The sequence below is a fragment of the Rhododendron vialii genome, chromosome 12a (genome assembly GCF_030253575.1).
Source record: "Rhododendron vialii isolate Sample 1 chromosome 12a, ASM3025357v1".
In the NCBI taxonomy this organism is placed as follows: Eukaryota; Viridiplantae; Streptophyta; class Magnoliopsida; order Ericales; family Ericaceae; genus Rhododendron; species Rhododendron vialii.
This window is the reverse complement of record NC_080568.1, coordinates 4,695,734-4,717,983: the sequence shown is the minus strand read 5'-3', so window position 1 is coordinate 4,717,983 and position 22,250 is coordinate 4,695,734. Positions and strand designations below refer to the sequence as shown.

The 22,250-nt window shown below is 38.2% G+C and overlaps 1 protein-coding gene and 1 non-coding gene across 4 annotated transcripts; one reads left to right on the top strand and one right to left on the bottom strand.

Annotated features, from left to right (window-relative positions):
- The first annotated feature begins 12,955 nt into the window (after positions 1–12,955).
- Positions 12,956–21,352, top strand: LOC131312141 (uncharacterized). 3 transcript variants are annotated; one of them, XM_058339901.1, is made up of 3 exons: positions 12,967–13,540; positions 19,608–19,649; positions 19,732–21,352. In XM_058339901.1, the coding sequence occupies exon 3, from the start codon at positions 19,744–19,746 to the stop codon at positions 20,827–20,829; it is 1,086 nt and encodes a 361-aa protein (XP_058195884.1). In that variant the 5' UTR covers positions 12,967–13,540; positions 19,608–19,649; positions 19,732–19,743; the 3' UTR covers positions 20,830–21,352. The 3 variants fall into 3 exon arrangements, with proteins under 3 accessions (XP_058195883.1, XP_058195884.1, XP_058195885.1); XM_058339900.1 differs by lacking the exon at positions 19,608–19,649 and having other exon boundaries at positions 12,956–13,540; XM_058339902.1 differs by lacking the exons at positions 12,967–13,540; positions 19,608–19,649 and adding an exon at positions 18,152–18,501.
- Positions 18,943–19,050, bottom strand: LOC131312163 (small nucleolar RNA snoR100). The gene has a single exon (XR_009195740.1). It is a non-coding gene; the product is annotated as a small nucleolar RNA snoR100 (small nucleolar RNA).
- Positions 21,353–22,250: the final 898 nt, after the last annotated feature.

Genomic DNA, 22,250 nt, shown 5'->3' with positions numbered 1-22,250 from the left:
CAAAAGAGAAAGAAGGACCAACTCGGGTCAGATTCAGTTTTTAGTTTTTTTTTCAACGGTCAAGCGTGTCTGGGCCAATTTACGTGCACCTCGACTATTCTTCTTCCCGTCCGGTCAAAGACAAATCATCCACGCTGAGACTATGGGATTCAAAAAAATTTCTCTTTTTACTTCCTAACCTCAAGAGGTTGTCAAATTTTGAACTAAGAATTGCCTTGATTTACAGCTATCCCTTTTGACGGGAATCAGAAATTCTACGGTGCACTTCCTATATTGCACTCTGCGGGGCACATTCAAGCCGTCCACAAGTGTTTTCAATGGTTCAAATTTAAAATAAACTCTTCCAAGTCCGGATCTTGAAAACACGATTGTGCCATGCAAGTTGCACTACAGGAAGGAGTACTGCTACGTGTACATATGCAATGTACATACCATGTACATATGAGTTTTGTGGGGCCCACCTCGGGTCCTACAAAGATGATTCGATCCGCTCATTATTTTTAAAACATTCTTTTATGGAGCTCTGTAAAAAAAATCAGTTCAACCTGATATTGATAAGAAATTTTTTTGAATTTGTAGAGGCGAAACAGAGCAGTTAAGTAGTTTCGCCCCAACAAATTTAGAAAAAAATCCTAATCGATACCAGATTGAGCCGATTTTTTACAGAACTCCATAAAAAATGTTTTAAAAATAATGGACCGTTCGAATCAAGCTGATATGTACATGGTATATACAAGCTCATATGCACCCATAGCCCGGATCTCTTTTTGAAAAGGAACTCGGAGTGGCGGTTTCGGTATTTAGAGGACAAACCGAGGGTGGTAATTGGTGGGTGGAATGAAGTGGTGGTGTTTGGATTGGCGTCCACTACCCTATGATAAGGCACCATCCGCACGCTGTACCGGTCCATGTCCGTGTTACCTAATGGGGTAACCAATCGACACGTGGGGCCCCTTTAATTCTCCTTTTTCTAATTTCTTTTGGACCCTCTTTCTCTCCCCCACTCTCTTACTTAAATGCCGGTATTCCCTCCGTCTCCGTTCTTTGATCTCAATTAGCACTTTTTTTTTTCGAGAAGATTGTTCCACTTCGAAACTAAATGGGTAATACATAATAGATTTTCTCTTTTACCCTTCCATTTTTTAAATTTGTAGTATAAAAAAGTAAGAAAAGGTAAATGAGAAAAATAAGTTTTTGAAAGTTTAATGATTTTGTTCCCTTGGAATCCCTAAAAGGAACTAAAGAATAGGAACGGAGAGAGTATTTAGATCATGTTTTCGCTAGCCTAAAAGTCGTATACTACAATTTTTTTGTTTTGTCATTATTTAATTTTTTTAACCTTTGTTAGTTTTGCGCACTAATATGTATCATTATACTTCGTCTTGGCAAAAAAAATCATAAAAGTAAAAAATTATGACTTTTACACATGTGTTTTTGAAAATATCAACCAAAAAAAAAAAACCCAAAAAGTCAGAGTACATAAAATTTTTCTAAAATAAAAAAATTGTAGTCTACAACTTTTAGCTTTGCGGAACATATCCCTGAAGGATTGTACGTGAATATGAACTTTGGATTAGTCTTTTTGTTCGTTCTATATAATTTTCTTTTATTTTAATTTATGTTTTATACTTTGTCGATTCCTATTGTCGAGACAAAAAATAGGATGTGAAAGTTTGACTCAAACTAGTAAAAATTAAGAGACTAACAGTCAAAAAGTCGAGGAAAAGTTTGACAAAGCGATCCTAATTAACAAATTCTACAGAACAAGTAGGAGCGTCACTTATTCTCCTCGCAATACTGTAATCAAATACGGCGCTCATTTTTTTTTTTTTTTTGACACGATAACGGGAATTCTCATTAGAAACAAATCAACCATTTACATCTTTTTCCAGCAAAAAAACCACTTCAGGTGGAATACACTCATTCGGATCCAAATATTCAAGTAAGAATCTGGTCGCACGATCAAATGCTAGCATTGCGAAATTCCCGACCCTAAGAATCCGAGCACAACATAGTCATCCTCACACCCCCATTTAATTCGCAAGACGACCGGTGCAAGAGAGTTCGTTTCCTTTACCGCACGAGAAATAGCGAACGCTTATGTTCAGCTGCTTTGCCAACTCGTCTACCGATCCTCTGCCCTACGATATAGCTCTTAAAATTTTGTACGTGTAGTAGGTTCATGCATATGTACACACACCACCACCACAATAGATTTCTATATGTTGGTAGTACTGCTGGTGTGTAAGTTTCCAGGCTTTCTTGAGTGGTATCATTCACGTTCAAAGGGACATCTCCACCTTCCAATGATCTGGCAAAATTGATCATCTTCCCAAAAAGTCCCTCTCATCTTTTTCCAAAGATGGATCCAACACATTAACACCCAACTTTGGTAAACACTACAACCATATTTCTGTTCATTCAGCTTGTGGGGCCTGGTGTTGGTCTCTTCTCTTGCTTCACCTGGCTTGATTGATTCTCTTGGACCACATTTTTATATACTCCGTCTGGGCTATATTCGTGGCCCCTTTTGAGAGTAATTTTGTTAGCTTTCGTTTTGTTCGCCTTTGACGAGGTTATACTTATTCAAGGTTCCAATTTGATGATCAGAATCATTCATAATATTTAGATTGTTGCGTTAGGGGCCATACTACAATTAGCTCATCTACAAATCCAATTATTGAGTCAAGAATTTAAAAAAAAAAAAAAAGGTATGAGCACACCCTTTGCACAGTCTCTTAGCAATTAATCTGATTACAATGAACGGTTTCGATCATCGAAGCATGACTTGGTATGAGCACACCCTCGCGATGGTGAATAAAGCAAGGGAGAACCAAATTGAACTCGTTCCTTTTACCACTTTGTATTGTCCCAATAGACGTCCTTGTTCAAAAATAATGGGTAAATTAATTTTACTAGCTAGGAGGTTCCGAGCAAACAACTTTACGAGGTTACTATTTTAGTCCTTTTACCATAATCACTTTTTGAAATTATAAGCAATAATAAAAGGCCATGATGACTTTTTTAAAAGACTATAATAGCGTAAAAATAGAGAATAAAAATATGACAATTAAAGTGGAGAAAGGCTGTAGTATAAGTTATAGAGTAGGTTAGAGACATTAAAAAATGAAGAGTATGTTAACAAATGCGAAAAAAAATCAAATAAGAAAAAAAGAAAGACTAATTTTAAGATAAGTTTAGGTTTAGTTCAAAAGAACACAAAGATTGAGAATTCAGTATATTAATTTTTTCCCTTTACCATGGAAACGAAGGGAATAGTTGAAGCTAATCATGTGCCTCAAAGGAAATACTACACGAACCCAACCATTATTTATTTTCACTAGTTGGTAATCCATTTTGAAAGTTGCTTTTTGCAAAACTCTATAGGGCATTCTCAAAATTGAGTTCGAATTACATGTACCGATAATGTCACTCTTCAACAATTTCAGCTACAGGATCGTGCAAAAGATTCTAACGGAAAAGAGTATCTTGTGTGTGATAGTGCATGTGAAATTCGCAAAATAACAGAGGTACGAGCGACAAATGGATACAACTATACAAGTGACCTGATACCTTATTTGATGTGTCCGGAATCGTCCCAATTGTACGAGTCTAGCACATCTACCCTGTGAGACCCACGTGCATCGGACAGTCTGATTCTGCGCACTCTCGTTCGTATCTGTAACATTACTCTATTAATAATCAATTATCCATATATAGTGATCAAACCTTTGTGCACAAGGGAAATGAAGTCGGGAGTGGGGTCTGAAACAGAAAACAGAAAACTAGAAGTCAATCAAGAGCATACCAAATCTTGAATATTACAGTTTGTTAGTGGTAGGTAATTTAAATGATGAAAAGAAGCTCGTTTTTTTTCTTTCCCAAATTACCCTCAAGTCATATGTTTTGTCAAAGATTCGCGTGCAAGGCATGGATATCCGCTAATGAGTGTGACAAGACCAGATTGCCTTTCAGCATTTTAACCTTTATCCTTGACTGTGAAAATGTAAAAAAAACAAAAAAGGTTCTTTTTGACAGTGGATGGATAAATTGAATCACGGACAAGGATTAACATTGTTTTTTTCATGATTAGTGCTGATCCTATCTCTGATCCAATCATTATATGGGTTAAGCATTGTTTGTACCCGTCCATGTGAATGGGTTTGTAGCATTATTTTCAAGTTTGTTGAGCTTCATACTTTTTTTTCTTTTTACTGTTACACTCACGTTTGATATGGGAAAAAGAGAAAAACGAAAAAGCCAGAACGCTAATTTGAGACGATTCGGAATAATAGAATCACAATCCGAATGTGTTTTGTCACCCATCAGGAGCTTGGACAACTTGCAGCATGTCACCTTCCGCTATGAACCGCGGGAAAATTTCAGTCCGTGGCCAACTTCAGAGTGAGACAAAAACCCATGGCTTCAACTATGCGTGAAGAGAGAGACCCTGTGATCGAGCAACTCCAAAGCAGCCCCTATAGTGGCTATTGGGGTAGCATAACTTTGATGACCCGAGTAATACTGCATATTTGATTGAATTTGTGTGTGCGAGCACAAGAGCGCGCGTCCTTTTCTCCATTTCATATCCCCCAATCTTGTGCCAGCATCATGTGAGTTCCTAATACAGTTTAGGAGAATAGTGAACAAAACTGAATACTGCTATTTTGGTTGTCAAGAGAAAGTGTGAAAATGGTGTATTTGTCGGTGAATCTAGCAATGCAAGAGGTTCGAATTTGAAATTTTTTCATTTCCATTGATAAGAAGGTAATAACTGCATCGATAGCAATGGAAAAAACCAATTTACAGCAAGAGAAAACAACATAAATTAGCCTAGGACATTACCATCATCAACAAAAGGTTGCTTCTTCTTTTTTTAACAACCAAAAAGTTGCTGACTCTTGGTATTTGTACTAGGCATGAAAACATCTATAGCCAGCCTGCTTTACAAGATGAATTTTTTTAATTCCAGCGGCCAGGAATGTCCAGGTTACCTTATGGGCATCACACTTAATCGTCACTCCGTTTCATTCAAAGGTAGACTCTATTCACGTCGGGATTAGAAGATTCACGAAAAAATTACTCCTATTTTCTTGCTGCTTGACCCCAAAAATGGAACCCAGATCAATTGTACGAGAGATCGAGCTAACCTTGGCTGCTTTGCAAGATGATGATGTGTGAATTAGAGAGAAATTCCCACCACCTATCGTGTCACCCCTGATGTCAAAGTGGTATGGCCGGCCTACTGACAAGAAACTATGTGCTGATCATGACCAAGCTTTTAAATGATTTAATGCAGGATCATACACATCCTCTTTATTAAAGTTGCAAGATCAATTTTAAAAAGACCAAAAAAGCTAATCAAATAAGAATACAGGTGGAGTTAAACCCTTGTGCCTCCTCTGCTTTTGAGCTAAAAAGCTCATCTTCAAAATCATTACCCTCTTGATTTCTCCATATTTTTCTTTTGATTTTTAGCCATGGAAGTTTGGTGGAGAAGCTAGATACTACAAGGTCAGAGTATAGACAAGTTCTGAATTAAAAGTTGGATGATTGAATTGAAGACCTATAGGTATTGGATTGAGCTGATTTTTTGCAGAGACTTTCGAAAAAATATTTTGGATTAATGAACGATTCGGATCGTTTGTGTGAGACCCGGAACGGGCCCCACTCGGGGGATCTGTGCACAGAAAATCTGTGTCTGACAGAGTACTTCTTGTTAAATAACGTGTGAACTGTGAACCGTAGCTATAGAAGCCTAAGCGAAGGGTTTGAAGTCCTGGATCCTAATTTATCTTCTTCCCCTTCTTTCTAGCCCAAAAGTAGAGCCATTATTCTTCTAATTGAGGCTTGATTTGTGTTGGGCCAAGGAACTTGTCAGTTTTGGGCTTTTATTTCATCCCATGGCCTATGTCAATGTTGGATTTTGAACCCATAAGAGAGGCTTCGTAGACCTCACCTCTAGATTCTATTTGTGATTGATATGCTGGTACACGAGTGATTATTTACTGGCACTGCTGATCACGTGGTGCTCTAGTAGCTTTTATCATCACATATGTACGCAGAGTCTATACACTTATAGTACTGTACCTCACGTGAACGTGTGGTGGTAGAGGTTCTTGGAGTACCGCTTCCGGTAGTACGCAATCTATATGTTTGGGTCAAACGAAAACAAATTCTATGTCATTACATAATTTGAATTCAGCCCTAAAGTAGTAGTACATTTTATGATATGTTTTAGGAGTACCTTTTTATTTTTTATCAAGATAAGTTTCACTACTTGATTTCTTCAAATAGAAGGTTACAGGTCAACAACTAGTAGAACACATAATCCCAAGAGACTGGCCTGATGGTCTTGATCTGCGACTTAGGAGTTCGCTCTCTCTTAAAGTCTCAAGTTCAGTTCTCTTTGCCAGCAATTTTTGAGGCCACCTTACTTATCCAAAAGAGCTCTTGGGGCCACCTCATTTCACGTTTAACTCTGGAATAAGCTTCACGGATTAATATGAGATGTCTGCATGTTGGCCGGAGGCACCTTTACATTACCAAAAAAGAAAAAACAGATAGACCATAGTGATGCAATGGGAGCCTGTTCGTGGTTTGGGGCTACGATTCGGCCACTTTACATGATTTTTAGGGATGGACATGTGCTGCATCTTGAACCTATATAGTGGCCCATGTGGGTACCAATTTCTACCTTAGGCTATTTAGGGGCAAAAAGCAATTTTTGTTGCCTTTTCATTAATTTGTTGACATTGTTTTTTTAGAGATTGGTATTCGGCCCAACGTGTCAACTAATATGGAAGATTAATCTCATCGTTCACTACAAGGCATAATACGGAAATGAATAGCAGTATAGCACGCAAGTGGTAGGCGCACCTATTCAAGAGTGTTTTTTTTTTAAAGCAACATTTTGTTGCTAAGTGTTCTTCTATGGGTCTTTAGTGTGTGTCACTAGGGCTAAAAGACACATGTTTTTACAGTAAACCAAAGTTAAATTCTTTTCTAGGGTAAAAATAAAAAAAAATTTAAGAAAAGTTATTCTTTTATCTCAAAAAAGAGGATGCAGAGCATGCAGCACAAAAGGAAGATCGAAGTACTAGGATAAAGCAAAACCACATGAGATGTTTCCAAAAAGCTAACAACTGCAACTTAAAGGTCATTGGGTCCCAGACCCAACCCCCACCCCACGGCAGGGCTGTTAACGTGTTCAATTTCCACATATTTTTTCTATCAGATTCGTAAAGAGAAAACTAAAAATTATTTATATATCCTCTCTAGAATAAAGGATTCACGTAACCGGTCCCAAGCGATTGGGACATAAGACTCAGTTTGGTTATGTCCTCTTCAGAATAAAGAGAATTCAATTAATTAAGAATACCATAAGTGTGTGTATGTTTTTTTTTAAACTGCAGAAACTTTTAAAAATACCATGTGTCGGCGTCTAAAACGAGTACGGTATGATCTGAACCCTTATGGCCTGCAAAATAGGACTAGAAGGCCTTGGATGCACAGGGTTTGGTGCCGGCCAAGAGCCCTCCGTCGACCGAGTCAGATAATTTCAACCAAAAGATATGAAACGATTTTTAGAATTTTTAGTAGATCATGATACGTCATATCTTTATCTTTTTTATAAGCATTTATAGTGCGCCCCTTGTTTGGTGGTGCCCTAACTATAATAGGGGCCATATGATTTGTCGCATGGACATTTAAGAGAGATGAGTTGAATAGGATCGATGTTCTGAGAAATTACCTTGAGGCATGTGACCTGGCTGGCTGACTAAGATGACCTAGAGAGAAATGACTTGAGAAGAATGAGCTCGATGAAAGACCTGGACTTGGCTGGGATGACTGAGCTTAACATGATCAGTGTTTACCAACTCTTTAGGTAGCCCCTAATGACTCGGTCATTATGACTGTATGTCCTACCATTCTTGTCACGTGAGCGTAACAGCTATATCAAATTTGTAACATCCCAATCATAATGATTCATCCCGAGGAACTCTTCCATCATCCAACATCGATTGGATTCATTCTACAAACTGATTCCATTATAGATTTGGGCATAAGATTTGTGACTTTATTGATCGCAAGAAATTACGGAGATATTACATATCCGTCGTCATAAACCAATCTTATAAAACATATAATATGAATGTGATGTGACTATAATCCTAAGTAATGATCCCGTAGAAGTACTCATTTTATTAGGAATTATCGCTGTTGTTATTAGTGCACAATCCATTGAAGGGCGGAGGTATTAAGGGGGCCGGCCGGCTATTGTTTTGTCACGTACAATTGTAAGAGTGGAAAGATCAAATATCCTCTTAGAGAGCATCTGTAGTGGCCTCTTTATGTCACCCGGTAGGCTACTTTAGCGAGTGAAAACCAAAAAACACGCTTGCACCAGGCTCGTTCAAGGCTCGTTACAATACCAAAGTGCTACAGTTGCTCGCGGCAAACCACGAGGCACTATTCACTCGTTTAGCAATAAAAAATAATATTTACGTAGTGCACCTGTCATCCAAAGGCTTTTATTCCTGCACAATCTTGCACCTATTACCACCGGTTCACCGCCCCATCGGTGATCAACAATCAAACCAACCAACAATTGAAGAAAAACCTGGTTCAAACCTTAATTGCTACATCGATCTCTCCCATACAGTGGCTGGTTCCGTCGCCGGCAAACACACGATGCTCGTCTTGAACGGCCCGTTAGTCCTGGGGACGATCGGATCTCGGGCCAGCATCACGAACGGTCTGTCCTCGTCGCCGTGTTTGGTTTGGACGGAGCAATTTAAAGAAGGGTTTTGTTTGGTGGGTAGAGAGTAAAGTTAGAGAGAGAGAGAGAGAGAGAGGTGTTCGGTTTGGGTGCTTTTTTTTTAGAATAAAATATAATATTTTTAATACGATAGTTTTAATATAGATAGTCTGATGTAGTAGACATTTAAAAAATAAATATTTAAAGTAATAAAGTGACTTTTTAAAGTATAAATTGGTCCAAAATATAGAAAGACTTATGCGGATGCTCTTAGTACACTAATTTTGTGAGATTCAGTTTGCACATGGCCGGGTTGGTTTTCTAGTGAATGTAGTATATATGATAATAACAACTGAGAGTGGTACTTACTACTGCAATGAATCATAATCCCTCGAAAGTTGTTCAACTTTGAAAATCGTTCTATGAAAACTAGAATAACTATAACTATTTGTAAATATCGCCTAAATAATATATATATTTTTTTCCTTTTCCGAGGTTGATCCTTCTCACAATTCATAAAAATCAATCTTTATGTGAAATTTTCCAGGTATTCTAGAGTTCCTTCCCGCGTCAATTGCCAATTGTTGGTCATTGAGATTCATGAACGATTCAAATTCCTTTTTTTTAATTCTAAATCATAACTCCGTACGTCACTCTTTCGGTCACTGAAACAGCATAGATCATATCGATAGACCAAAAAAAGAATATCCATTAAGGATTGGGAACATGGTTCCAAGTTTCCAACCAGCTGTACCCACAACCAAGTGACATACAAATTGGCTGTTTGCAAGTGAAGCACCCGACCCCTTAATTGCTGGTTGTTTCTATCATGTGTCTGCGATAAGATTGAGCCTTGTGAGATCTCTTTTTCTTTCATGTCGATGAAAATCAGTCGTGTTAGAATAATTAGATTAGCACATTAAAACATGAGTTGAATTCATGCTCCTGATGCATTGTTACTTTATTACTCCAATTAATTATTAAAAGGCAGTCACGTATTTCTATGTTCTTACAAATATAATGTTGTTACAAAGATAAGAATATATAGTATATTGCCGACTCTTGCTTTAAGTGAAAGTTGGGAGAGATAAAAATATAGATCAATAGTTGTGGCCGGAAAATTATTAAATACTTCAAGAGCACTGCCCTACCTCTTACGAGAATGCTTACTCTCTACTTCTCTTATGTTTGTGAGTCCCCCAAAGCACGAATAATCGCCCGCATGGCCTACAGGGATCATTACCATCCTTTCTGGGACAACTGTCTTGTCTTGTAGTACTAATTTGAGTCACAGGATCTTTAGACAAGACTCTTTGCTCCGCTCTCAATCTTCGCTCTACACTTTCTCAATCCTCCATCTCACGCTTTTTGTAATCACGCTTTTTGTAACCATAGATGTCTTTAACAAGAGTTTTTATGCTCTCGCTCCTGTTTTTGCTCACGCTCGCTATCCACGTAATAATCATGTTGACTTACTAGCCTCTATCGGAGACTATGTCCTAACTTCCATTCCACCATTAACTTCATCACTTGTTTGACTAGGTACACAAAATATCCACCTTAAGATATTTTGTGTGGGAACATTGCATCTGGTTAAGAAGTGTTGACTATAAAATGACTAATGAGACAGAAAGCCAGGAGAGAAGACTTGACCCAATGTGATGAAGGAAGATTTGAAAGGAAATGAGAAGGGAACTTTCCCTCTGTAACTAGCTCATTGATTTTCAAGAGAGATTTGCATTTTTGTAAGTCTCCAACCTCTATGATTATATCAATTGGATCAATGTATTTGGATGCAAACATTCTCATTGAGATTAGCATTAGGGAGTATTGTATATGAAATTTATCCACAATAGAGTTTCCACATGTCTAAATCAGTTTTATAATTACATGAATACCATATTGAGTGATTATCTAGAGCACAGTCCCGTGGTGCTTCAGGGTCTTTTTTACGGCCACCTTTTTTATGGGTCCACCATCAAATGTGTGGTTTTCACAAATAATGTGTGGCGCGGAAGGCTTGTAGAGCACCATGTCGCTGTGCTTGAGAAGCAAGTAATAATTTTCCATACCTCACAATAGAGAGCATAAAAGGGCGAAATTCCAGCAGCAGAAAGCGGCTTCTCTCCGGTAATAGGAAAGGAGCTTCCAGTCCAGTTCTGCATTTTTTGGGGCTAACTGGGCCCACATTAATGATCGGAATGGTACATTATGTAGATCTCGTCGAGTACTTCAACCCATTCAAAAACTGATTTGAACAGACGCCGTTCGATAACTCATCGGATCACATTAATCTTGGAAAACATGTACTGGACACATTGGATCGAAGTTACTTTTTCCCACTTTTTCAAGATAAATGCTTCCGGATCAGGTATTAAATGGTATCAGATCAACGCCAATTTTCGCTAGGGTTAAAGTAATCGACGAGATCTACATAATATACGATTTCTCGATCATCAATGCGGGTCTGGCATGAGCTGCTTCCAAGCAAGAAACACAGGACAGTGGGTTTGAGCCATTCAATTAAGCGCGTGGGGACTGGGCCAGAACGGGAGTATTACGCTGCGAAAAGTTCAAAACAGCCAGATGTTCCACTATTTAATCAAGAGTAAATTGCACTGACTTCCCTTCATGTTTGTAACTAGTACAGATCTCCCTTTTTAGTTCAAGAAATTATATTCTCGTCTCTCTGAATTTCAATACTGAGTAAAGATTCTACCACATGTGACATATAAGATAAAATGTGATCCATCACGATTTTATTGGACGATCTGAGCCGTTCATTATGTAGGACTCGACTATTTATCATTGATGCAAAAAATCGAGTTGATCGAACATTGATATTTGTTTGAATGAAGCTTTTTTTTTTTTTTTGAACAGCGAAGAAGAATTTTATAAATAGAAGAGGAAAGGATAGTACAGATAAAAGGCCAAGAGAAAACATCACAACGTAAAGATAATATCCTAACAATGTGGGCACCTTGCCCCGCAACAATCATCTACATCTCAGCCCGCAAGTTGATAATGGGTCAACTTGAAAGATCCAACAGCCTAGCAATCAAAGAAATGGTTCCCGCCATGAAATTACGAATAGATATCGCCATAAGTCACCAAGCATCAAAGGCAAGTGAGCCCCATCATATGCCAACCGCAACTCAAATTTCATCTAATAGAGTTATCCAAATTTCACGATAGAGTGAAGCCTGAACATGATATCGTCCATCGTGTATACAGACTCTTCTTTGTTTGAATGAAGCATATTTGACACTATAGAAATGGACGGTCTCTTCTCTCAAATATGATTCGACCAAGTCTTTATCAATTTATGATGGGTGTCATTTTGAATCACATGAGGGATCTTCTCTCAATTTGAGTTTTTTCATGGAAGGTAAACATACCAAGTCCTTTAAAATGAACAGCTCAAATCGTCAAATAGAATCGTAAGGAGTTCTCATTTTGTATCACACAACAATTTTTTACATGAGAAGACCCTTTCTCTTTAATGTACCATTTTTTAGTTCAATAAGATCACAATTTAATTCTTATTACTCGTCAAATAAAATGTCACATTGATACCATACAACTAGTCATAATTAATTCAAATAGTGTTACAAATAGCATTTGTGGTGATGCTACAAGAGTGATGTTGGTGCCAAAGTAGACTTGGGAAGAGGATGACAGTAGACAGAATTAGGGAACAAGAGAGAGACACAAAGGTACTTAAAGAAATAAATTGATCGTGAAATAGGTAACATGACCAGTAAAATATGTATCGTCAAACATGTTAAAGCATCTCTTACGACTTACCCTTTTTTTATACGCAAACTCAAATTTTGAGTAAAATCACCTCAAAACTCACTCCAACCTCTGAATCAAAGTCATATCAAAGTGGGTTTTTACACAACTTTTTGTTCAAGTGAACTGAGACTCAGATGTCAAAAAAAGGGAGACTCAAACTTTTACATAAAGTCTGGAATTTATTTTTTATGCACCTCATACAATTTTTTTTATCTTTAGTGAACTTCTATACAACTTTTAAGTATCTCAAATCTTGTGAAACTTTAAATCAAATTTGAGTCCAAGTATGACAAGGATTGGAGATGGTCATGGGGCTGATCATAATTTTCACAACCTGAAGGGGTGGTAAATGTCACTTTAGCTTTTCCTTAAATTCAGAAAATTTCTCTCCTATGTGGGGTTCATGTAGGGAGAGAAAGAGAGAGTGGGGTAGAAGACAAGAGAAAACGGCTCTCCTCTGTAGTGTTAACAAGTGCCACCCATTACCCAGAGAAGCACCAACACAAAAACCTTCTCTCAAAAATCCACACAACCTTTTCTTTTTTCCTTCATTAAATCTTATTCAATTCATTCTTTCATATCTTTATTTTTCTTGAGCTTGATTTTGAGAAACCATCATTGGCCTTCGCCTCCATCTCTGTTCTTTGCGAAACAGTGATTTGGGTTTTTCTTTTTTAGCAGTTATACATATTTGTAGAGAGAGAGAAATAGGAGAGAGAAAGAGCACAAACCCACCAAGGGATCCCCGTTTTTTTCGATCGATTTCTGGTAGGGGTTTTTTTGTTAGGGGGTTTCAGGTTTGATCCGGGTATTCAACGGTTGAGATTGTGCCATACAGATTTTTTTTAGTGTGAGAGAAAGAGAGAGAGGGAGATGGGGATTATATCAAGATTTTTTGAGAGAGTAAAAGTGATGGCGGAAGGAGGATCTCGATACTGTTCTAAGAAAACAGACGACATCTGCGGTGATAGCTGCGATGAGGTAGATTTCCCTCTCTCTCTCTCTCTCTCTCTCTCTCTCTCTCTCTCTCTCATCTTAAGCTTAATTGGGATAAATGTGGATTCTAAATGGAATGATTTGATGTTATTTTCCGTAGGAGAAATTATATATATATTTAGGGTTATGAAGAGTGCACTGATGAACCGAACTAATCTCTCCACCCCTCTCACAAACCTTTCCACGTGTTTGCGTAGGGTGGGGTTGCTCCAAGCACAAATCGCTGTGGAGGGGAATAGAATTAAATGTAATGGTTTGTTAGATTATATGAGGATTTCGACGGTGCTTTTGGCGTTGGATTTGGAAAGGTTATCTTTTTGTGATAACTCAGGTGTCCGGGCCACACCTCGACTAACTGGACCAACCCACCGTCCACTAGGGGGCCAAGCCAAATTAAAGCTGGCACGAAAGTCATACATGGACTGGCTCCAAAGTACTTAATATCACCTGAGATTCTAATCACAACTCTCTCACATGCATGTAGGCCTCATGGCCCTCACCCTATGCAAGGCCTACATTCCTTTGGGTAGGAACCACATGTATGGGAGAGGACTGTAGTTGGTGGTTGCATACGTAGCACTGCTCTTCGAACCTGAGACCTTTGGAAAGGCTATTTGGCATGAGTGATTTGAAATTGTATTTAAGTTTTACAAGCTAGATCCAGACTAAACCTAATGTATCTGTTGAAATTGGACACTATATATCTTTTAGATTTAGTGGAAAATCCACATCTATCGAGATGGAACCTTAGTTTTATATCATGATTGTTGGTGCTAACTATTTGATTATGCAGTTTATGATAATGTTTTGCCTTAAAAGAGATAATGTCTGGATTTGTTTCTGTTGAAAATATTCGTTAGAATGTCTTTAAACTATAATAACTGGAGACACCAACACGAAAATAAAATATTGAGATAATTATGTAAGCACAAATTAGGAGTTTAAGAGAATTTCTGTAAGTTTGGGAGAAAACTTATGTGAATCGAGTCACGCATAAAGCGTTGTCCTAAGAGAAGATACGTCCCCGCTTGCACCGAGTTGTGTGACGTTCCACTCCCAAGATAAAATAATCCCTAGAAAGGTTTGTGTGCAGCTAAAACTTTTCCGCGAACCAAGAACCACTCGTATGCTCAAAATAATAGCATCATAGCATCTATGGAAAAATACAGAGAATGGAACCAGAGATGTTTTTTTTATAGGTAAGAGAGGGTTTTGTTTTCTGTAGTGGAGGTTCTGTTTGGAACTCAGGGAAAAGAAAGGAAAATTAAAGAATTTTCCCTCCTATTGTTTGGTTGTAGAGAAGGAGAGAAGAAAATAAAGATTTTGAGTGTAGTGAATAGTAAATTTTCTCTCCCATTTTCCTCTCATTTTCCTTCTCTTTTATTTTCCTTTCTTTTCCTTTCCCTAAGTTCCAAAGTTTTTTTTCCTGTTCTGTTTTTTCGTTTTAGGAGAGGAATACCTCAAGCAATTTAAGGTCCACTAAGTAGACATAATACTTTATGAAAGAATGGTCCATTGCTGCCAAAAGAAGAGAAATTTGGTGGGAAATGGGAATTCATGGATATGGCAGATAATGAAATAAACGAGGATGGGAGCTCCTCTCTCAAGTCCCAACAGCAAACAATGAAGTAAATGTGTTCCATAAAAGAATAAGTGATACGGAAAGAATCCAAAGTCTTTGGGAAATATATATAACAGTTTCTGCTATTGTTAATTTGGTTTTGAGTTGGTTCATGCTTCCTTTGGTTACTGGAAAAATGCAAGGAAACTAATGGAAAATATGATTTGCAGAAGGAATTCAGAAAAAAAAAAGGTGTGAAATTGCTCAAATAAACATGTCATTGTGCACAGAAACATGGTATTCAAGATTCTATTTGAATCCTGGCATTTCTCTACATGTTACCCTCTCTGGATTAGGAACATAGTCTTATGATCCCCTGTTTTTTAACAAAAAGAAAAATACACCCAACATAGAATCACCCATGGATTTTGTTTGGTTGAGCTATATCATCTACTTACTCACAAGTCGAAGTCAATATTCGCTTACTTTGACTTCATACCAATGGTCCAATGGAGACATTATTATAGGAAAATCTAACTTTATGTAAACACTTGGAAACCTGTAGTGTATTTTGTGAACCCAGGGGCTTAGGTTGAACCCCTCAAACTCCACCGTATCTGCCCCTAATAATAGACACACAGATACAAGTCAAATTTTTCTTCAGTTTATGTTGCATGGTGTTTACACCCATTTTTGGCAAAGACCCTGAGGCTGTCATGTGAGGGTTGGCCCAGTTGTTTATTGGATCATTAAAAGAGTCACTCGGGCCTCTTTCTGTTTGGGCCAGACTTGCTTTGGTTTTTGGTCAACAGGCTGTGCCGTTGAAATAGTGCTGATTAAGTCCCTAAATAATAGGGGCAGAGCCCTTAGAAATTTGACGCGTAGAGCAAGTATAGGGACAGGTGGCAGCTTCTTGGAGCGCAAGAGAGGAATATTTATTAATTCCAGCAGAGGTCAAACAGTTACAAGGGAGGTTGAATCGTAGTGGACTGGTGGGGCCAGGTTTATAGCGAAATTGGTTCGTGAGGAGAAGAGGTCCCTGAAATATAGGAGTTGTGGCCATTTGTTGACCATTTCATTTCAAAGGGACGCGTGGCAACAATCAGATATATTTCAGAAGGAATCAACAGCCGTGGTAATTTTAGTTTAAATTCGAATAAATGGAGCGGTTGGCAGGGGTTGAGCGTGGAGTACTACATTGTTGTTTATAGAGGAAAACAGGGCAGGCCATAGGCTCTCGCCTCATCATTCAAGTACCAGTCAATTATCTGCAGCTCCTTAGTTTTTACCACTTCACAACTTTGTTTATTTTCCTTCATCAAACTTCAAAGGCTCCTAATTCCGATATTATAGAATTCTAGTTTGTTTTCTTTCCATTTTATGCACTTGACACTTCATTCACGGCAATACAAGTGGCTTTCATATGTTTCTTGTTTGAATATTGTTATTTACTGAATTATTAAGTCCTTCACGAGCAAGGCGTCTTCGAATAACTTTCACAGCCTTACCCAAAGGGTTTTGAGTCTCGTGGACACAATTGTTTGTTTAGAAGTCAGAGAACAGGCCCTATGCACAGACCTATTCACAGTTAGACCATGGCACGGTCTTGGAACGCCCTTTCATCACTATATTTGCTCAACGTTTCCTGTTGCCAGGGTACATTGTTCCCTTAACGTTTTTGGCAGCAAGACATGGAAAAGCTAAAATTCACCATTATTTGTTAATAGGATTCTAAGAAGACGACACTCCTGAAGAGGTGGTGCGTTGTTTCGGGCACACCATACGAGAATGATACGACACGAAACTCATTGGAAACTTCTAGGCATCTATCAGAGACACGTCCAAACATTTTCTTGTTTTAATCTCAAACTATGTTGCAAACTGAAACACTTGGTTTCTTGTTTATCGTTATGGGCCAATTACAACTTACAAGTGAACTGAGAATCCAATGATAAACATAATTGCTTATTATGTTTTGTGGGAATGTATAAAATCATATCATATGATAATTGCTTACTCCTTGTCTTGGACATAAAATAACTATATGTGCTTACTTATTTTTCGCGCCACTCATGTGTAATGTCTTTCATTTAAAAAGAAAATTTTGTGTCAGCATGTTTGTGTCGTGTCACGTCTCCATTGCTGTGTTTCACTACTTATGTTGCCTATTATTACATGGAGAATGGGAACCCATTTGCATCTCAAAAATTTCCACTTCATACCAATGGTCCAATGGAGACGTTATTATAGGAAAATCTAACTTTATGTAAAACTTTGGAAAACTGTAGTGTATTTTGTGAAACCAGGGGCTTAGGTTGAACCCCTCAAACCCCACTGTATCTGCCCCTAATAATAGATACACAGATACAAGTCAAATTTTTCTTCAGTTTATGTTGCATGGTGTTTACACCCATTTTTGGCAAAGACCCTGAGGCTGTCATGTGAGGGTTGGCCCAGTTGTTTATTGGATCATTAAAAGAGTCACTTGGCCAGACTTGCTTTGGTTTTTGGTCAACAGGCTGTCCTGTTGAAACAGTGCTGATTAAGTCCCTGAATAATAGGAGCAGAGCCCTTAGAAATTTGACGCGGTAGAGCAAGTATAGGGACAGGTGGCAGCTTCTTGGAGCGCGAGAGAGGAATATTTATTAATTCCAGCAGAGGTCAAACGGTTACAAGGGAGGTTGAATCGTAGTGGACTGTGGTGGGGCCAGGTTTATGGCGAAATTGGTTCGTGAGGAGAAGAGGTCCCTGAAATATAGGAGTTGTGACCATTTGTTGACCATTTCATTTCAAAGGGACGTGTGGCAACAATCAGATATATTTCAAAAGGAATCAACAGCCGTGGTAATTTTAGTTTAAATTCGAATAAATGGAGCGGTTGGCAGGGGTTGAATGTGGAGTATTACATTGTTGTTTATAGAGGAAAACAGGGCAGGCCATAGGCTCTCGCCTCATCATTCAAGTACCAGTCAATTATCTGCAGCTCCTTAGTTTTTACCACTTCACAACTAGTTTTTACCACTTCACAACTTTGTTTATTTCCCTTCATCAAACTTCAAAGGCTCCTAATTCCGATATTATAGAGTTCTAGTTTGTTTTCTTTCCATTTCATGCACTTGACACTTTATTCACGGCAATACAAGTGGCTTTCATTTGTTTCTTGTTTGAATATTGTTATTTACTGAATTATTAAGTCCTTCACGAGCAAGGCGTCTTCGAATAACTTTCACAGCCTTTCCCAAAGGGTTTTGAGTCTTGTGACGCAATTGTTTGTTTAGAAGTCAGAGAACAGGCCCTATGCACGGACCTATTCACGGTTAGACCACGGCACAGTCTTGGAACGCCCTTTCATCACTACATTTGCTCAACGTTTCCTGTTGCCAGGGTATGTTGTTCCCTTAACGTTTTTGGCAGCAAGACATGGAAAAGCTAAAATTCACCATTATTTTTCAATAGGATTCTAAGAAGACGACACTCCTGAAGAGGTGGTGCGTCGTTTTGGGCACACTATACGAGAATGATATGACACGAAACTCATTGGAAACTTCTAGGCATCTATCAGAGACATGTCCAAACATATTCTTGTTTTAATGTCAAACTATGTTGCAAACTGAAACACTTGATTACTTGTTTATCATTATGGGCTAATTACTACTTACAAGTGAACTAAGAATCCAATACAACAACAACAACAACAAAACCCATGTATGTAGTCTCCAATCATTGGGGGTATGGGCGGGGAGGATTGGAGACAGACCTAACCTTTGGCAATATGCACAAAGTGGCTGCTTTCAGAATACTACTAAAACAATGGGCCCCCTCTACCTATTTTGCTGCAGAACCATGCCCCCAAATCAAAGCCAAATGGCATCAAAGAGGGCAGGCGTAGAGACCCAATTCAATTTATGTGCATATTACCATACTTCATTGATAGTTCAGAGCATTGGTATGCACAGAGCATTGAATTGATAATCCAATGATAAACATAATTGCTTATTATGTTTTGTGGGAATGTATAAAATCATATCATATAATAATTGCTTGCTCCTGTCTTGGACATAAAATAACTATATCCGCTTACTTATTTTTCGCGCCACTCATGTAATGTCTTTCATTTAAAAAGAAAAATTTGTGTCAGCATGTTTGTGTCGTGTTACGTCTCCATGGCTGTGTTTCACTACTTCTTATTTTGCCTATTATTACATGGAGTATGGGAACCCATTTGCATCTCAAAAATTTCCTTTTCAATATGCAAGCTAGGGGTGGGGATGATCCACTGGTTTGTTTCCAAAAGCTATACATTATGTTGTTTTGATACCTTGTCACAAATGTTCCACATTTTCTTGTTATTTTGCATCTATATGTGTCAGTATGTGGATTATGAGAATCTCCTTATCTTTTCCTGATTTTGGAGAAATAGTTCATTTTACAAAGTCCTCTATTTTCTGTTGCTTTGGCTATTATTTTTTACAATGCCTTTCATGATTTGAGATGGTGGCGTTACAGTTACACGCTTGCTTCTTGCTGAAATGAGTGAGATCTGAATATTAATACTTCCTATGTTTGTCTGTTTGAAGCGACTTTAAGAAAAACATTTTCTTCTCTGAATCTGCAGGAGCCAGGCAGAATGTTGAGCATGTCTAGAGTGCGATGTATTTTGCGAGGACTTGATTTTAAAATTTTAATCTTTCTCTTGGTTATGGTCCCAACATGTATCTGTGTTATATACTTTCATGGGCAGAAGATCACATACTTCCTGCGGCCATTGTGGAACAGGCCACCCAAGTCCTTCATTGAAACCCCTCACTATTACCATGAAAATGTGTCGATGGAGAACCTTTGTAAACTTCATGGGTGGGGAATTCGTGAGTACCCAAGGCGAGTTTTTGATGCAGTGTTGTTTAGTAATGAGGTGGAGATCCTTACCATAAGATGGAAAGAATTGTACCCTTACATAACAGGGTTTGTTCTCCTTGAGTCAAACTCAACCTTCACTGGATTGCCAAAGCCTCTGACTTTTGAGAACAACCGAGATCAGTTCGAATTTGTTGAGCCGCGATTGACATATGGGAATATTCCAGGGAGATTCAGGAGAGGCGACAACCCTTTTATTGAGGAAGCGTATCAGCGACTAGCACTAGACCATCTCCTCAAACTAGCCGGTATTACAGATGATGACTTGTTGATAATGTCTGATGTGGATGAGATACCAAGTAGACACACTATCAATCTCTTGAGGTGGTGTGACGAAATACCTACAATCCTCCATCTTCGTTTGAAGAACTATCTTTATTCTTTTGAGTTCCTTGTTGATAATAACAGCTGGAGAGCTTCAGTTCACAGATATCGGTCTGGTAAAACGACATATGCACATTATCGTCAATCTGATGTCATATTGTCTGACGCAGGGTGGCATTGTAGCTTTTGTTTTCGCCGTATCAATGAGTTCATCTTCAAAATGAAAGCGTACAGCCATTTCGACAGAGTGAGGTTCTCTCATTATTTGAACCCTAAGAGAGTTCAAAATGTGATTTGTGAAGGGTCCGACTTATTTGATATGCTGCCCGAGGAGTACACTTTCAAGGAAATTATTGCGAAAATGGGACCCATTCCGCATTCCTACTCAGCTGTTCATCTTCCATCATATCTATTGGAAAATGCTGACAAGTATAAATATCTCTTACCTGGGCATTGCGTAAGAGAGGGTGGCTGAATTAGTTTTGATGAATTCTGATCTGTGTCTTGAATCTCTGTAAAGGTTGAAGTTGCGGCTGGAAGTGACTCCTCATGATGATTGTTGTTAAAACAGTTGATGACTGTAGTGTGTCACTGTTACAGCTCTTCGGCAATGTTTTTTGTCATTTTTTCCAGAACGTTAGGATGAATATGATGAGTTCTTGGGTTTCTGTGGTGAAATTTTTGTGGTACTTGTCCTTAAGAGTTGGTTTTCGTTCAAGGCAGAACAATATCTAGTTGCTGAAGGGGTAGCTTTGCTTCTTGTTGAAACAGATTAAGTTGCTGTGGAGGTACCTCTGCATTATTTGCTTTCCTATAGCATGACCTAGAAGATACAGGGATGTTCCTCGGATTACCTGAAGTTAGGAAATTTTGTCTTGGTACTAATTTGTTCTTGAATTTTGGCAAATTGCAGTGTTATTAACCTATTGACTTGTTATCCTGTTGACCATAATCTAGTCAGTTTGAAAGTTTGAGGAGGTGATTGCTTACAATACTTATATTCTTTGCACTTTCTTGCAAGTTCCTGAGACAATTTTTGCAATAAGTTAGTACTCTTTGTCCAAAAAAGCTTTTAATATCACACCAAGAATCATATTGATTCCCAATTTCAGCATTAAGTTAGTACTATTTTTGTCATTTCACACACAAATTGTGCAGATTACCCATTTCAATTTACTGGCTTCTAATTTCTTTTCTAGCGTATTGATTTCCCAAAGCTTACGGAGTCAAATCTGTGAATTCCACTTCAGTAGTTCAGTGCCTGCCTAGAATTGCCTGGCTGCTGATAGATCTAGGCTTGGGTTTGTTCATTATTCATCAAAGCATTAGGTTTTAAGAGACTAAAACAAGCTATTAAGAACTTAATAAAGACAAGCTATCAAGAACTTAATGGAACCAAGGATCAGTTCAAGATTTGTGCTTTGTGAGATGCGAGATGCTACTTCTGATGTGGGTTATTGTCTTCTTGTGTTCTTTTGGGTTTCTAGTTTTGGAAAGTACAAAGGCTCGTATCTCTTGGTAGTGAAACTGGGAATGTGATGCTTGTTTGTCGGGCACCGGATTGTTTGTACAGCTAGAGAGAATGAGAGAGGGGATTAAGTTATGCCTTTGCCTTCGAATATTGTTGTAAAAGTATAGTCTTTATTGAAGGGATATACTTTTGGTTGGAAAAATGGGAAATGATTTTGCCATTCCCTTTTTTGTTAGTGATTTTGCCACTCCCTTTTTTGATATACTTGCAGGGGAGTGGCGTTAACAAAAAAGGGAGTGGTAAAATCAACAGCCGAAAAAATTGTTAATCAATGACAAAAATGATCGATTTTCTTCTTTGAACAAATCTCAGTGCCGAAGGGTTGAAACTCAGTGAATCATGACCATAATATCACCCTGTCCTTA